Source organism: Drosophila arizonae, chromosome X (assembly GCF_054131065.1).
Source record: "Drosophila arizonae isolate 15081-1271.41 chromosome X, UAZ_ARI_1.0, whole genome shotgun sequence".
Lineage (NCBI taxonomy): Eukaryota > Metazoa > Arthropoda > Insecta > Diptera > Drosophilidae > Drosophila > Drosophila arizonae.
Genome location: NC_142927.1, coordinates 20,258,671 through 20,277,286, shown reverse-complemented (window position 1 = coordinate 20,277,286; position 18,616 = coordinate 20,258,671). Strand labels below are relative to the sequence as shown.

General features: G+C 40.8%; 2 protein-coding genes across 6 annotated transcripts in view; one reads left to right on the top strand and one right to left on the bottom strand.

The window, feature by feature from the left end:
- Positions 1–18,616, bottom strand: part of LOC108619057 (uncharacterized) — a 97,650-nt gene that overhangs the window by 3,507 nt on the left and 75,527 nt on the right. The window lies entirely within an intron of this gene.
- On the top strand, positions 15,033–17,378 carry LOC108619054 (uncharacterized). The gene is made up of 2 exons (XM_018015349.2): positions 15,033–16,222; positions 16,467–17,378. The coding sequence occupies exons 1-2, from the start codon at positions 16,157–16,159 to the stop codon at positions 16,980–16,982; spliced, it is 582 nt and encodes a 193-aa protein (XP_017870838.1). The 5' UTR covers positions 15,033–16,156; the 3' UTR covers positions 16,983–17,378.

The window sequence follows — 18,616 nt, the reverse complement described above, 5'->3', positions numbered from 1 at the left end:
TCTAACAATCGGTTATTTATCGATATACAAATTTATCGCTAAGCAAACGCGATAAGCAACTACGCAAGATATGAACTGCTTTAAAGTCGGCGCCCATAGCCAAGTGTTTCGAGCAACCTAATGCTGATTGAAATGCGTAACAGCTGCCACGGCCGCACAGCAAAGAAGGGTTAGGCCAGCCCTAGGAAAAGGGTTGGAGGAGATGAGCTGGCCGCTATGGCTGCAAAGTTGACGCCTATGTGAAAAGTATGCCCAGAACTTCAAAAAATTAAAACTTTTGCGTTGCAGAGAAATTCAGTCATGGAAATCGACATGACAGCTGAAATATGAGCGCGACAGGGTGCGAGAGCAGGAGTAGGAGATTAAAGCAGAGTGGGGCGTGGGGCGTGGGGCGTGCGATGTGGGTGGTGAAATGGTTTGGTCGCTCATGCGGGCGGCGGTTCGCCTGATAAGTTGCCTTAAATAAAAGCAAAATATGTTAATTTCAATTAATTGTTGGCGCGCGGCTAAAAAAAGAAATTGCCCAAAAAGTTTTCCTTTTTGGCGGAGCGGCGGGCCGAAGTTACTGAGCTGTTTTGGCACTGGGTCATTTCCGGCAACGGGTCGGATTGTTGGGGCTGCCATGGAACTGGAACTTCATAATTTGCCGCTATTTGTCAGTGCCAAAAGTGGTTTGTTGCAGCTAATAGCTGTTGGGGAAATTAATAAACACGAAGCGTTTTGAGCGAGAGCATTGCCACGCGAAAAATTATAAAGGAAAATGCTAACTGTTGAGCAAACAGAATCGAGCCAGCGCTGCAAGTTAACCGAGTGCTAATGCTATTGAAATTGCCAAAAAAAAAAAAAAAAATAAGAAAGAAAATATTTAAATGCAAAACATTGCGCCAGATATTTGGTCTAAGTTCGTTCGAAAGTTGTGGGAAAAAGTCAGTGAAAGGCAACTGGAAAATAAACTTGGGAATCAAATGATTTTGGTGAAAGGCCCGAAAGCGAATGAGAAAAGTTTTGCCCTTCTCTGCATTTGTTCTCCTCTTTCCTTTTTTTTTTTTTCCGCCTTTTCGAAATGCGCACGGTCCACGTGGACACGTGTCGAGCGGTTGGACGTGCAAAAGACAACAGTAAAATAACAATAACAATAATAACAACAACACGCAGTCCAACAGAAACAATTTTCCAGTGCTCCCTTTTTCCAATTTTTTTTTTTTTTTATCAACGAACACAGTGCCATAAAAACCCAAAGCAAGTGGAAGCAGCAGGTCGCCAAAGCGGGTGAAAACTCTCAAGAAATGTCAACAGAAACCAGAAACAAACAAACAAAATGATGAAGAACAAGAAGAATAAGCATGAAAAAATGTAACAAAAAATTAGCCAGAAAAGAAAATTCTTTACTGCTGCGCCCCCGTGAGCCCTAACGTCAAATTGATTGTATATATTAGTCTATACTTATTTAGGTAACTCTCTGCAGAGCCAGAGCCGGAGCCTGAGCACGATACAAGGCCGTTAATGCCAGAAAGTGAAAAGTTGAGTACAAGCTACTTAAGAGCTTCACATTGGCCAGTGTTGGTTAACAAAAGTATATGATTCACTTTGGAGCAAGAGCATGCACTGGAAGTGCTATAGATTGAGGATCGATTCAAAGTAAATAGATCTTACAATTGGAATTTTGTAAGTTATATTTGATAAGAATTGTAGCTTCACTATGATTACCAAGGCAATTATAATCTGGCAGAGGGAGTATGAGTAAATTTAATATGAATTTGATGATCAATACTTTGTAGAGCTTTAAAGAGATTCACATTTGTTTGCCAAGTCAATTCGATTCTGCTACCAAAGTAAAGAGATCAAGCAGAGGGAATTTTATATATAACGTAGACTTTTATTGGTTGTATTTGATAGAGTTTGCAGCTCCACGCTGATCCGTCAGAGATAATCCATATTACCGAATTTTGTTGAACAAATTTAATAGACCCTCCAGTTTCATCCTCATTATCAAAGTAAATACATGGATATAGCAGAGAATGTTACTAATTGTATATTTAATAATTCTATATATATATACAGCTGCCTATAGATCTTGATTGCATTTTCTTGTTTTTAATCCCACATCCCACATGTATTTATTTTTTCGTTGCTCAACCAATTTCATTTAAATTTGGTATTTCAAAAATCATGTTTGTTTCTTTAGCTTTAGCATTTCAATTGTTCAAAGACAAAGGCTGAAAATACTTCAGGATATACATATAAATTTATATATATATAAAGTTCATTTAAGCACTGCTGCTTGACCGCCTTTCAGTTAGTCAGCCAAAGTATTCTATGCCGAGCTGAACCTGGGCCTGGGCACAATTTGGCGCAGCAAGAACTAAACACTCAGAGTCAGTGAGTGTGCGAGCCGTATGAAAGGTTTGCGAGTGCTCAAGAGCTGCCAGGTTGCATGCTCAAACATAAGCTGAAGCGCTGACGGCCCAAGGGTTGCTGCCGCATGCAGCATGCCGCAAGCCGCATGCCGCTTGCCGCTTGCCGCATTGGCATTCTGCATACTTGAAAATCGGCCAAAGGCTTCAATCGAGTGAATCGATGCCAAGTTGTTGCTGCTTGTGGTGCTGGTGGTGCTGGTGGTGCTGCTGCTGCGTCTGAAGTGTGGCTCGGCTAGTGGAGCAGGTTAAGTGTGAAATTTTAGTGTCGCCATCGATTTGCGTATGCCGCAAAAGCGCAGCCAAGCGAAACGTTGCGTTTCATTTGGCTCTCGCAATTATTGAAACTGACTGCAAAGACCAAAATAGCACGAGTCGAGAATAGTGTTGTAAAACGAACTTGTATTGAGTAAGGCAAAACAAATTCCCAGCTGATTTGCTTACTTGCAGTAGATGTGTATAGGGTTAAGCCGGAGGCCAGCAAATGGCATCCAGTGAGCCAGGGCCAGCACTGGGGCTAAAAGCTTTACAGATTTTTATTTCTTTAAAAGTTGTTTTCATTTCACATTTAATAATGCTGGCTGACAATTTGACAGCCGCCTCGACATATTTGGCATTTTATTAATGACTTTTTGCGCCTGCATTTAACACTGCTTTGCGCCCTTTCGTTGCCGCATTGACATCGTCGTAGGTGCTTTCCCATTTTCCCCATTTCCCCATTTAGTTCTTTTTTTTTTTGTCTCTATTTTGTACAGTTGTGCTTTTGTTTCACTTTTTCTGCTTTGTGTTTCTGTGTATGTGTGTGTGTGTGTGTGTGCTTATGGCTGTGCACTATGGGTCAAAAGCCCGATTTTTTGGAAAAAAGTCTTATTTTCAAGTTGAAAAAATTTACAAAATTTTAATGCCAATCTATTAGAAATACTCTATATATAAATGTTACATACTCAGAATCTTAACAGAGGCGCGATCTGCTAACAAAACTGCTGTTAAACAGAGCTGTTATGCATGACACGCACATCATCAGTTTTGTAAAAACTTTATATGAATTTCAATCGCCAATTGAAATAAAAATAATGACAATTAGATCAAAATTTGTGGTGGAAAATATAGAATCGGGCATGTTCTTTGTTTTTACGTGTTTGTATTGTCCAAAATCTTTATGTGATGTGAAGTTTTGAGTAAGTTAAAAAGCTGCTTTTGACATCATTAAAAAAAAAATTTTTGTCTTTGATAAGAGAAAACTTGTGCTTGTAGCATTTTGTAGCGATGAATTTACGCCCATCTTATAAAGTATTCAATTCCGAGCTAAGATCTATAAGTTCAACGTGCACTTTTGCGCACTTTTTGCGCAATTTCATTTTTCAGCAACTAACCTCGTCGCAGGTGAGGAAGAGGAAATAAGCCTGTTCGAAAGGCAGGACACTTCAAATTTTGAGGTTTATGGCATGCTAGCTTCAGATAATGAAGAATACGATGATTAGCAATAAAAGAGATATATTTTAATGTTATTTGTTCTTAAGATCTTAAAATATAACCTTTTACTCCTTGAAAAAATTTTTTCTCAACTTCTACATATAAAAACTATATGATGTAGTTAACCGATTTTGATAATTTTTTTACAGATTCTTTAAAACATGAAAACACATCTAATATGTAAATTTGGTGAAAATAACTTAAAAAGCACCAAAGTTATGACAGCTAATAATATGAAAGAGGGGCGATACCACGCCCATTTTTTCATCACAAATGCGTGTTGCAAACAAAAGTCAAATGCAAAAAAACAAATTGAATTATCTTTACTGATTTAAAAGTTATTAATTAATTCCAAAAAATCGGGCGTTTGACCCATAGTGCTGTGCAGCTATGTACGTCCGCCCGAAAGTATGCCATGGGGCATTGTTGGGTTGGCTGGCCCCCCCTCCTCCCCCTCGCTCGAAGTTAACCCAAAGTTGCCCGAGCTCACATCCTTAGCAGCTGCTGACCGACATTTCATTTTGTTTGCCTTATGAATTTCGTGTTTGCTATTTCCTAAGCATCGACAAGCACGCACCAGCCAGGGGCAACACTGGAAGGGGTGGGGGCAGTTCGCAGGGGCGGGGCGGTGCTAGCAACCGAGTCTGGGTACCGGAAAAGCGGCGTTGCTTTTAAATATTTAACAACATTTTATTGAAACTTTCTGTGCCCCTCCCCAGCCTCCTCTCTTGATTTTTATCGACTTTCTGAGACTTTGCATAAGACGGCCGACTTATAATTTGAGCAAAAGATTTGAGCGACTATTAAGCGCAATGATGGACAGGTGAATACCCCCTAGACCCGACAGCTGGGCATATTACAGAGGTGAAGCTGTGGCGATATTTAAATTCGGTTTTTCTTAACTTTCCCAAGTATCAAATCGTTCTTAGATAGTTTGAAGCACATTCATATTCTACAGATAATTGCAAATCTGTTAAACTAACTCTTATGTATGTCATTCAATATTTTATTATACAGCCGAGCTTATAGGTAAACCTTATAAATATATATACAGCTCGAATTACTTCAACTACCCTGCCAGGCCGCCTACAGTAGGGTATATTCTATAAACTAGAAATTACATATCGAAAGGCATCTACGCATTTCGAATAGAATTCACGAGTTGGCTTTGGCCTGATCTTGTATTCTGAACGGCTTGAAGTGTAATTTTCAGCGGAATTTCGATGGATTTAGCGAAACATGTGCATGGCTGGAGTTCATAATCGGATGATGTGCTGTCTCTATGTGTATGTATATATAAGTACGCACACCCAGACATACATATACACTCATGTAGCACACGCTTTACTCTTGCCTGTCCTCATAAATACGAACACTCCTGTTTCAGCGTGTGTATCTACTTATACGGGAGCTAACTCTGTGTATGTGTGTGTGGGCGTGTGGGTGCCAGTCTGTTTGTATTTGACATCCTTGATGATTTGCGCACATTAGGCACATTTAGCCACCCATTACACATTACACATCGAGCGAGCCACATTCTGCGTCTGGCAGCCACTCAAGTGCCAGCATATTAGGCATTAGGTTCAGCTGCCGCTGCAGCAGCCACGGCTCAATCTTCGGCAGATATTGCTTGCAATTATGACACCGGCCCAAATGACAGCCCATGGGCGAAGGCGTGGGCGTGGGCGCGGGCGTAGGCGTGGGCGTGGGCCTCGGTACAATGACAGGGCCCAACAAATCGCATCAGTATCTATGGCAATGGAGTGTAGCATAAACAAGCTGAACAAATCACACCGAGGTGCTAAAGAAGCAGCTGACGAAACCGCGACGTCAGCGGCCGCAGGGCCAAAGTGGTCGAGAAATTAGGGCATTTAACATGCGGCTGGCAAAAAATACAAAAAAAAAAAAAAAAAAACCAAAAAAAAATAAATAAATAAAAAAAAAAGCAAGCAGCATATGCATACATATAATTTGGGCATTTTCCTTGTTCAGGGCAAATAGAAAATGTGAACAAAAACAAGTCAAAAACAGTTTTTTCATACTCTGCTTCCATACTCTAAGCAGAGTTTCATAGCCGACTGAGAGCTGAGCTGTGATATAACTACAGGGTATTTGAGTCATTCTTAGCACCAAATATACCCGCATTGGCCGTGGCAACAGCGTGGCCAAATGTGTTAAATAGTTGCGGCAATAAACACAACGAAGTGGCAATGAGAAGCCATTTAGACTTATGGCCCGCAAACCAGAAATCATCAATAGAAATTCTTTAACAAGCCAAGAATTACAGATACGCCTAAATGCGCTCACTCGCACACACACACACACATGCGCAGCACAGGTGCTAAATTACTGTGCACATACGATAAACAAAAAGTAAAAGAAACTGGCAAGTGGAGCTGAGACTTGGCAGCAAAGTCGCTGAGCCGAGCGTCAGTTAGACGCCTTTTGGTAATTTGAAACTTGTTATAGGCAAAGCGTTAATCAATTTTTAAGCAGCAACAGCAACAGCAACAATAACAGTAACAACAATGCCCAAAGAAAGCATCCAATTCACGCAATGAGCAATGGAAAAAAAATACACTCACACACACACGCACACACTCACATATAGGGAGAAGACGGAAAGCAAACAAAGCAGTCGAAACGAATTTCCATTGACTCGCCTGCAGTTCGGTTCAGTTGTGCGGCAATTTTCAACTCGAGCGGTTCGAAGCAACACCTCAACACACACACCCTCACACACACCCTCACACACACCCACACACATACACTTTACTTTATATTTTTTTCAAGTGTTTCATAGTGCTCGGTAATGTGGTCCTCGCAAATAATGAATTTGGCAAGATGTCGGAATAGCTGAGAGCACAAATATCATAGAATCCAGAATTTCTATTTTGTGTATTTTATTGAGTACAGCGGCTATGCCTCATCTAGTCAATTGCATTCATTTGACAGCAGCAACCAAGGACCTCGCGAAACAGCAAACTTTACGTAAAGTGCAAATTAAGTGCTTCAAGGATAATGCCAACTGCCAGCTAAACTCGGGCTTAATCAACTTTTCATACCCTGAACCCACTCAAAAAGACGAAATCAGAGCATATTGGTTTTGTGACAATGAATGTAACAGCTAGAAGCAAGGCGTGGCACATCTGTATATCGGACAAAATAAAGTCGATCTAGTCATGTGCGCTGTCCTTCCGAGACTCGTCCTTTGAAAAACATACACACAGGACTGTTTATATTCGACGAGCCCATCTGGCAATCCTAGAAGGCTGCTCATATTCAATGAGACCATTTTTTTTTATTTATTTTTTTTTCTATTTTTTTCTTATTTTATTTTATTATTTTTTTCTTATTTTTTTTTTATTTTTATTTTTTTTCCCTTTTTTTGTCATCAAAGATTTTTTATGTAGACGATAATAGTTATTTTACTTCTCTTTTTTAAATCAAAGAAAAACACAATGATGATTATAGTTATTTTATGTATTTTATTTTTTATTAATTTATTTATTATTATTAATTTTTTTTTTTTTTTATTTGGCCTAAGTACATTTGCTGATATCACTCTTTGAATATATCACTCATATGGTCTTCTTGAGCCTGTACGACGAATTATACCCACCTCTCTGTTAAAAGATATAGGGTTGCCAAATGGGTCCGTCGAATATGGACAGCCCTGCATATGAGTGTCAGAAATTTCACATAGAAGAACAATTTGCACATGAACAAGGGTTCCTCAGGTTCAGAGTATCTCCTAGTCGGACAGTTCCGACTAGAGCACTCCTTCTTGTTATCATTAGAAAACAAAAGTTCTCCTGAACAACTTTTGATTTGTCTCTCTCTGACCAACTAGCAAGATAATTATATTATTGAAAATTTAAATACTAAAGAGCAAGAGTCAAAGTTCAATAATAGGCTTTGAATGGCTTGGCTTACAATGAGCGTCCATTCAATTGCCCTGCTCAGAGTTGTCTGGCCATTGAGCTGAGGCTCTAATTTCTTTAGAAACTAGGAATTTCAGCATCAGCTGCCAGGCAGCAGCAGCATTGAATGAAAATCGAACTCGTTAACGGGTTGTAGCTGCGTCGGCTTATAATTGGCCAACTCGTTAGTGCGCGTCGGCACATCGTGCTGCAAATCTCATGAGTTTGCTGGCAAATGATGGCTAATTATTTGCTACTGCAACTCCAGCGAGAGCAACAACGAAATCAGCAACAACAGCAACAACTTGTGGAACTTGTGGAAATGAAAACTGAAAATGAATTTTGGGCAGCAACAAGCAGCTCCCATTGGCCATGGCCGATGCCAACAATGTGCGGTTCTTTAGTGTAATATCTATTGGTGCAAACAAACTAGAAATGCAATCAGCAACAGGCGAGGCACTTTTTCCATTAAACAACAAAGGAACCAGCAACACAATGGCACGCACACACATGTGTGTATGTGTGTACGCGCACACACGCACACGCACACGCCTTATAGTATAACAATAATGAGCTAGCTTTGCTCGAGCTCGGCTTACATTCTGCAAGCTGTTGTATCGAGAAATATATATACATTCCCATATATGTATGTATGTACATTCACAGAAATATACGAAGAATCTGTGTGCGAATTTTAATAATTTCATATGTTTCGAACAAGTTGATGTTTGAGTTGGAGCACCCAAAGTTAGTTCATATTGAAATTCTTTTGAAGTTGCCTTGAACTTTCAGGGAGTAAGTTAATTTTCACAATATATGATATAATGATTCATATGATGATTTGAGAAGGAGAAGGAGGAGAAGAAGAAGAAGAAGGAGGAGTAGGAGAAGCAGTAAAGTAGGACAAGGAGCTGCAGCAGGGGGAGGAGTAGTAGTGGGAGTAGGAGTGTCGGAAGGAGAAGTAGATGAAATAACAGGAAAAGGAGAAGAACTAACCGGAAAAAGAGAATCAATAAGAAAAAAGAAATAGGAGGAGAGACAGGAGAAGAAATAGGAGATGAAAGAGGAGAAGAAATAGTATGAGAAAAGAGAAGGAATAGAAAAAGGAGGAGGAGAAAAAGTAGAATGAGAAAGAGAATGAGAACGGGATTGTGAAAGGGGAAAGAGAAAGGAGAACGATAAGGCCAATATTATATTATAATACATCACTATCTACATATCATAAGTAGAAGGAGGAGAATGAAAAATAGCGAATAGAGAATATAAAGGGAACAAGAAATAATTAAAAGAAAGACCATCCGGGATTTCGAGATCTCAATAACTTCATACAAGTGTATGGAGCAGGTCACGACTCCTTCGGCATTTTGTACATCTTGTAAAATAAATGTGTTAAAAAACTAATGTGAATTTATATTTTTATGAAAGCCCTGTACATCTATATACGTAAGTGTGTGCATGTATACACAAACATACATACATAGGTTATGCCTGACCTATGAACATAGAAATGAACCGCAACTGATGTGGGCGGGCAAAGCTAACAATGTCAAAGCCCACAATTAGGTCCATAAAATGTGGATAAGCCTGCCGAAGGGCCACATTAGTGTGGACGCAGCAATGGGGCAGCAGCTGGGTCGAATGTAAGCGGAAGAGGCGTGACGTATGGAGAGTTGCGAAATAATTTCCATAAACATAAACAACAGTTTGAGCGCATAATCAAGTGGACGAAGATGCTGTGGCGCATGATGGGGCGTCGGCCGCAAGCTAATGGCGAATTATGCGGCCCAGTGTTGGTGAGGCGCAGCACTTGCCAACACTGGCTCAGCGCCGCTGCGACTGATTAAAAGTCTGTTTTCCGTTTCGCTCTGGCCCATTCCCATAGCAATCCTCCAGCTTTCCATTCGCTTTGTGTTCTCGTCTTCTCGCTGTCTGCATTTCGTAAAGTTTTCTCGAGATTTATGCACATTTTAAATGGATTTATGGATGCATTGTTCGTATTTGTTCTCAGTCTCATTCTGATTCTGATTCTCTTTTTGCAGCATTGGGGAATTGCAGCCGAAAATAAAATACTTCAATAAATTGGCACACGAAAAAAGGTGGGCAAACTTTCAATTTATATACAATTTGTTTGGCCAAATAGTTTTGTTTGTTTGTTTTACTTTTGTCCAACTTGCATAACGTAATGCGCGCCCTGGGCGTGGCAGGAGCGCAGCTGTAATTGGAAAAACTATTGCAAAAAGCCTTGGTCAGCAGCTCAACTCAAATGGCCGAGCTGTCCCCCAAATCGGCTCGCCAAGGAAACGAAAGGAAAAGACATTTCCGACCCACAATTTTCGTTTGTCTGGCAGCTGCTACGCAAATCGATAACAATCACAATTAAAGCAATATACTTGATATGCATTGCACGTCGCCGCATGTTATCTATCCAAACAGGAAATTTCTGAGCGATTTTGTAATAAACACAGCATTACAATTGGGTGTCTGCAGCTGAGATAGATAGAGAGAGAGAGAGAGAGAGAGAGGAGAGAGAGAGAGAGAGAGAGAGAGAGAGAGAGTGAAGCATGTGCTTAAGCACTTGAGAGCCTGAATAATAGATGGCTTTGCAATATGAATGAAATTGAGTGGAAAGGCAACTGTCCAAATGCGTTAGGCTCAAGGCAACAGCCAAAAGGGAAATATTTATTTCTTAAATTTTCCAATTGATTTCATTTAAGCACGCACTATTAGCCAAGCAATAAAAGAAAACATACTTGATATTACGGGATAAGTTATACTTTATTTAAATATGGCATTTTCATATGAGCTTTTAGTTTGCTGACGAAGTTTTGCAGAAATTGATTGTAGCCGAGATTGATTAATTAACAAATAATTCAATTTGCTTTGCTTTTATTAATTTCTATAGATTTTATGGCGCTTTGATTCGTTTGAGTGCGAAACTCTTGGCATATGTTTAAGTTGCTGCGGCGTTTGAGCGTGGATGATGCTTATTCCGTTTGCTGTTCATGCAGCGTGTGAAATTAATCTATTTGCAAGGCGCACACGCTCACACGCACTCATATAACATATTGATCAGTGCAACTGCAGCGATTTTCATTTCAATGGGCAATTTATGGCAACGAATTGCGAACTGCGAACTGCGAACTGCGAGTCGCGAATGCTGTTGTGCGATGGAAAACTCAACCTGAATGCTTCATTTAGCAGCCGTGAGCCGTGAGGCTCAGGTCGTCAAGGCGGCGGCGGCAAGTGGACCATTTTGTTGTTGTTGTCGCTGCTTTTGTTTATTTTTATTTTCAGCCTTTTTGCTTTTTTTTTGTTTTTTGTGTTTTGTGTTACCACAGACCTGTTGACGTTTCTTGCTAATTAAAGTTGCTGCCTGCTGCCACATTTTGCAATGGCTGTTGCAATTAATCTCAACATAAATTTGCACTCGCAGCAACAGGCCACAGCAACAGCCACACAGAGGCGGCCGATGGGAGCTGGGAGCTTTTAGCTGGCAGCCGGATTTGACCTTGCGGACGGCAACAATGTTGAGTGGACGAGGCTCAACGCTGCCATAGAGCTGACCCAATTTTTCACCTGGCTCATGAGCAGCGCTAATAAATTGTGTGCGGCTCGTACTCGAGCTGGATCTGTAGCTCGTGCTCATGCTAGGGCCTGGCCATTAAATGGCCGACAGTCCGACAGTTTGGACTTTAATATTTTTACGTACTACATCAAAGTCGAAGGTTCGAGTGATTAAATGAAATTTACGAGTGCCCTATGCGTTACCTCCAGGGAACTGAAGGCGGCACAGTCACAGACACACACACACGTACAGAGTGAGTGTGAGAGAGAGAGAGAGGCATAGACGCTCACGCACACGCAAAGCAAATTTTGCATAGGCAGTGTCAGAGATTGATGGGCCATGTTTTGTCTTGACGGCAACGCGGGAATTTAACAAGAGCAGCAACCAGAATAAGAGAAGCAGCAACAACAACAACAACAACAGCAACAGTAACAGCACCAGCACCAGCAGCAGCCATAACAATAACAGGCTGATGTAATGAAGTGGCGTACGTGGCGAATGTGTGATATTCAAACATGTACATAAACAAATATACATATAAATATATGCATATACACAGACACAAGCGTATCGCATGTGGCATGTGGCCAGGCCAATGATGGGATAATGGCTGGCACCAGCCAGAACCAACTAGACTGGGCCATCATTGGCCCTGCACATATGCAATTAAACGCTTGGCTTGAGCCAATGGCGAACGAAGCTCGCAATTATCCAGGCAATTACAAAGTGTTCCGAAAATCAATTTCAATAATTTAATTGTGCGATAATTGAAAAGCTCGCCAAGCCAACGCAAGAAGTCAGCAGAAGCGAATATACATAGTGCTTGGAACTGCTAAAATCAAACTCAATGATCTCTCAATCTAATTAACTGATATGACTCTCGATGCACATCTATAAAATCGACATATATAAGAAATTGCGATTTGTGCAGCGATATCGGTTGGGAGAACACGCCCGATAAGCTTGAACAATTATGCAAGCAATGTCAAGGCATTCGTATGACTGGAAATAAATATGACGTGATGGTCCAAACAACAACTGACAGAGCGAGCCGCACGACCGCCCGACCGCCCGACCGTCCGTCCTCGATGGTTAACAATCCAGCGTTGAGTGGATGCCAAGAGGGCGCGCTGGGCGGGGCTGAGCGGGTGTTGATGTGCTCAGCTAGCTGCTCCACATTTGTATGTGTGCATGTATATATAGACGACCCTCATGTTTATGAGCTGCACTGGCGACGCGCTGACAGCTGACAGCACCACCCGCTCCACTGACCCCAAAGACTCGAAATGCTGTTGCTCTTTAATACCCTATCCAGCTGGCCACTTACAGCTCTTGATAAGAAATTGTGATAGAGTTAAAGCCTGCATCAGGCTCTCATATCAGAGAGTGAGAGAAAGAGAGACAGCGAGAAACTCGTTGATCTTATGTTATCCAAGCTGATTCTATAAAGTCGCTCTAATTGGAATCTAATTGGAAATCCTCAAAATCACATAGAATCAACAGCATTTAGTGTGTCTACAGAGCAAACACTAGCGTCTACATAAAACAGTCTTAGTTGAATTTTGTTTCTTTATTTCACTCTCTCTCGCTCTCCCTCTCTTTCACACTCTCTCGCTTTGTATCCATGCAGCTGGCAGTGTTGCAGGATGCGGGCATTGGGCGTGTGGCGTGTGGCGTGTAGCTGTATCATATATGTATGAGGTATGGGCATTAGTAGGTGGGTTTTTATGAGCCAGCAGACATTTTATTGCATGTGCGCTGGGCAGCGCACTGTCTGAGGTTATTAAAGTTTCAGGATTGGTGTCAAGTCTCATTGCCTGCGGCTGCTGCTGATGATGGTGACGACGTAAGCAGCTGCCTGTGCGTGTATGTGTGTGTGTGTGTGTGGGCTTGCGTGTTTGCGTGTGTATTAGTGCATGTGAATGCTTTATTTTATTGCTGAAAAGTGCAATCATAAAACGTTCAAGGCCCCCATGCTATGCAGCGATAAGCAGCAAGTAGCGAGCAGAGAGCGAGCAGCGCGACGCCCAGTAAAGGGGTGTCAGTCCTTGGCGTTGGAGCGAACGAAACGATGTGCATTAAGGCTGGCACTTATGTGGCATGCTTTTCGGCGCATTGGCCCCCGTACGGCACTCAAATGGCATACCGAATATATTGACATCATTGGCCGTTGCCGCCTGGTCGGTCGGTTGACATATTTTTGCTGGCCGCAGAATCAACAAAATAAACACATAACAACAATTTGGGCCGCCAATCGACCAACTAAAAGCCCATAAAAGCTTATTGAAACAAATCAAAAATGACGGCAACAGCAACGGCAAAGCACAAAGACGCAGCGGAGCAGCCGAGAATGCGAAATAAAAGCAGCCCAAATAGATAAATTTTACACTCGAAAATGAATGGCGCTCGGGGTGGCAGCTCTAATAATGCTGTACACCATCAAATCCAAGTAATGGACCAAAAAAAAAAAAAAAAAAAAAAAAACGACCAGAGAAAGAATAAGAGAGTAAGTAATAGCGGGAGAATGAAAGAGCAAGTGCGAGCGAGATGGCAAAGCCATATAAACAATGATAGCAGTAAGAGCTAGACGCTGATTGAGTTCACTGCAGTTGCTCTTGGAAATATACATTTAATTTTGCATAGGTGATGAATACATTAGAGAAATTGTTAAGGCTTTCAGATTCGTATAATATTTACAAAGATTTCAATATTCAAATTTAAGTTTACTCTCATTTATATTAAATAAAATAAAATATATTACATAAAACATGAACTTTAAAAGTTGCTTAGCTAAAAGCTTCTTAAAGCTTTCTGCATATATATACTGTATCTACTGTCAGCAAAGCTCCTTCTAGATCTCAATAAACTCAGGATATTGGGTAGGATAGGCAGTATAACAAATTCTGTGAAATATTTTTTAAAGCACATTAATTCGAATTAATTATTAATTAATAAATCTAACACTAAACTAATCAAACTCTGCCTTCTCTCACATGGTATACCAGCAAAAGGATCAACTATTCCTAACAGATCAAAAATTCACAAATTCATATCTCTCTCAAGTCAAGGCTTAGCACTAAAAGGAAATTCATATCTCTGTCGGTTTAGACTACATAAATAGTAAGAGCTGTTACCACCACAAGATATGCAATGCTGCAAAATGAATTTGATTCAATTTTTTCCCTTTTATGATATTTGCAATTTTCAGCTGAAGTCTGGCAAGTCGCTCAACTCTTTGGCACAGAATTGTAACAAGGGCAGCAAAACAAATGGCTCAAGTAACCCAAGCCCAAAAAGCAAGTTACGCAAAACATCATCATCAGCAGCAGCAGCAGCAGCAGCGGCGGCAACAACAAAAGCTACAGCAACAATAAGAGCAGAGTCCAATCATCTGGGCCAACAAACCAGACAACCAGAGAGCCTGACAACCAGACAACCAACAGACAAACGACACGACGGCCATTTGCATTGGCTGCCATTGTTCAGAGTGGATAAAGAAAACTGTAACATGCTCTATCTCTCTTACACACACACTCGCACAGATGTGTGTGTGTGTGTGTGAAAATTGAAAATTGAGTGAAGCAGTTTTATGATGTTGCTTTGTATTATAAATCAAACACGAGTCGGAGGGGAGATGGAGGAGGGAGGAGGGAGGAGGGGTAAGAGACACACGTAATTGTTGTTGTGCAACTGATAAACGCGAAAAGCTAACAACAACAAGCTCGGAAGAGACATCCGCAAAAGTAGGCTAGGGAAAACTGTGGGAAAATGTTGAGCAGCACAGGGAAATGGGCAAAATGTAAATTGTGAAAAGCCAATGCTATAGACGCTGCGGGTAAGCAATGCAAATATTTGCTGGAAAATAACCCGTAAGTAAATATGAGAATTGAAGCGAAGCGGAATGTGTGTCTGAATATATATGTGTGTATATGTGTGAGTGGGTGAGAATGCGTGTCTGTGTCTGTGTGGGTGTGTGTGTGTGTGTGTCAGTCAACAAAGGACATTGGATAGCTGGAAGCGGTCATTGTTGTTATGCTTGTTGCGGCTGTTGTTGCGGTGTCACAGCAGCCGACACTTTGCATGCTCGAGCCCAGTTGGATGCCAGCAATACAAACAGAAAACCGGAAACCGGATAAAGCATAACGGATATATGTATGTATGTGTGTGTGTGTGTGTGTGTGGGAAAAATCTGTTACTGTTACGGATATATGTTCGAGATGCGGCATCTCTGCTAGCAGCTAGTCAGCCAGCTAACCAGCCAGTCAACCAGCCAGTCAACCAGCCAGCTAGCCAACCAGCTAGCCAGCTAGTCAGTTGTATGCCAAAGCTAATTAGCTAAATCAACAATAAAAGTTTAACAATTACAGTTGCACAACTGTAAAGCAGCTCAAATGATGATGATGTTGATAAGCAAACAAATTTCCATTGCCTCGCCCACTGTAAAAGCCAAAAATGTTGTTAACAGCTTAAATCGGATTATTGTTGTTGTTGTTGTTGTTGACTGAGGACCCAAGTAAATAAAGACCATGTAAAATCTGTCACACAGATCTGTCGTTATGTATGAGTTTTATATGAGGGGTCATATGCTATAATTGTATTTTGTAAAGCTGCCTTGTTGCACATACATATTTTTCATGAACTTTTTTAATGGCTATGCCCATAATGAGATGGGTACGTCACATCAAATATTATATCATAAACGGCATCAGAAATCACTTATAAAGTCATTAGGCTAAGCTGAAACAGAGCTGACTGCAAACTGGAACAGTTCGCTGTACATTATGAACTGCAATAGACGTGTGCTGCGATCTCTGATACTGTTAGCCATTGTCCAGCTGGCTCAGCAGGTGAGTCTTATGTACTGGGCCAAAAGGAATTGGAGTGGAAAGTCTAGATGGAAGCTGCTTGGAGCTAGAAACTGATTTGCTTACTTAAATTTATATTTAGCTATAATTTTATTTAAATATATTCATTATATTTTAAATAATGTAAATTCAATATAGGCTCAGTTTGCTCATCTTTCTTTGTCTCTCCCTCCCTCTCTCGCTCCCTCTCTCGCTCACTCTCTGTCTCTCTTTCTGCATATTTTAGTACTGCTATTACATGAAGCTGCTAAGCTTCAGCTCTTGGGACACGCCCACCTATAAGCTCGAAATGAAATTGCATGTGCGCAACAATTCGATGTCATCGGTGACAACGGTGCTCGAGGAGGTGCCCGTGCCGCAATGGCATCTGATCTTCATACAAAATCCGAGCAAGCGACGCAATGGAATGAGATCGGACACGGTTCGTACAATCTACAATTCGACGATCAAGACGTGTGACTTTTGGAAATACATACGACGCGTGAATGCCTGGAATAATGCAGCCAAGCTGATCATATCGGGCGGCGGCAGCAACATGAGTCTCGACTGCCCCCTCAAGCGCGGCACCTACATGATGAACGTCATCCAGGTGCCGCCCGACACATCCATACTGAAGTTCATGTATCAGCCGAATGCGATCTACACGGTGATCGGCACCGTCTACTCACTGAATCCCAAAAATGGCAGCAGGCGGGCCATGTGCCACTACGAGGTCAACTGCACCATCATCAAGCACTGTTAAGCAGTCGAGTTTTGTTTAACAACTCTCCTTCTTTTTTTTTGCTTTTTTTACTAGTTTATAATGTTGCAATTGAATAAAAACAGCGAACAAAAAAAAAAAAAAAAAAAAAACAACAAAAAAACAGAAAACAAATGATAAAAAAAATATATATGCATATATACATAGAATAGAGTGGGGTGGTTGACAACGCCCGCATCAACTGAAAACATTGCTGGTCGAGACCGCTGCCCACTAAAGTCAGCTATAACAACAATTGGGAAGAGTCAAACTGAAATGAAAACACAAATCTCAACAACTGGGCAAAGCGTGGCACAGTGTGCTAAAATATAGTGAAATAGTGTTGGAAATTATGAAAAATTCAAAAATGATTTTTTTTTATATAAACAAAATAAATAAATAAAGAGAAAATAATCATATTGATAATATAAAAAAAAATTATTATAAAATAATAGTGATAATAATAAAAAAAAAAAAAAAAATTATTATACAATAAAATTGATAATAATAAAATAAAGAATATTATAAAATAATATTGATAATATTAAAAACATTAAATATAAAATAAAATTGATATATATGATTTAAAATGAATATACAAGAAGCTGATGAATCACTGCATGATTACAAATTGTAACTTACAATGCAAGTATAAATCTTAGTCAAATGCCTAACTAGTTGGGCCTTGTGACTAACTAACTAGCTTAACTAGAGATACGCAACAGCTGAGCGATGATTTCTATTTGGCTAAAGAGCTCAATAAATTAGTGTTACCTATGTATGTACATATGTATGGCTCTAGATCACTGCAGACTCTCCCACACTCAGGCGCCCATAGGCTGCCTGTCTTTATCTCTTGTGCTCTTCTTCCACCTGCTGCTCTTAATACATTTGAATGGGTGAGTGTGCATTATTAAGAAGAAAGCGGACTTAACGCTGGCAATTGTCAGGCAACAGCAGTCGAGCAGCTCAGCAACTGACAGAGCAGCAGCAGGCAGGAGGCGGGAGGCGGGAGGCGGGAAGCAGGAGGCAGCGCGCCGCACAGCAATCACAATGGCTGACGACGAATGTGGCACTTGCAACATTGTCGCTGGCTGGACACGAATAATTGTGGCAATCATATTTTATGCAGCATTTGCATTTGCATTCGCAGTCGCAGTCGCAGTCGCATTTGCATTTACATTTGACTCGCATGCGGCACGCATCGCTCAATTTGCATGGCAGGGGAATACACACATACATACATGCATATATATGTATGTAGAGGAGCATATATAAATATAACTATATGCATATATTTACTTATAAATTTGCAAGTATTACTTGGAAATTTGTGCAACTTAAGTGCTTGCAACAATTGGGAGCAAATCAAACTTAATTAGCACAAAGCCAAGAAAAATACTTTCCAAGCAAGTACAAAGTGAAGGGGGCGGGCAACGGTTGGCAGGTGTGTTTACGGTTAAGCAAATATGGGCGTGACTGATTTACAGGGCAGAGAGCTTGGTTAAAAAATAAGCAGCTTTGGGGCAGCCACACACAGCTCCCCACACACACACACCCCTACCCACACACACGCATACACACATACACACATACACAAAGGCACGCAGGTAAAACCCAAAAGCGAAGACAAAACG

Excerpts from the sequence above, each read along its gene's own strand:
- LOC108619054 (XM_018015349.2), top strand. The coding sequence starts at position 16,157 with ATGAACTGCAATAGACGTGTGCTGCGATCTCTGATACTGTTAGCCATT. Across the intron at positions 16,223-16,466 it reads TTGTCCAGCTGGCTCAGCAG|TACTGCTATTACATGAAGCT; the intron begins GTGAGTCTTATG and ends TGCATATTTTAG.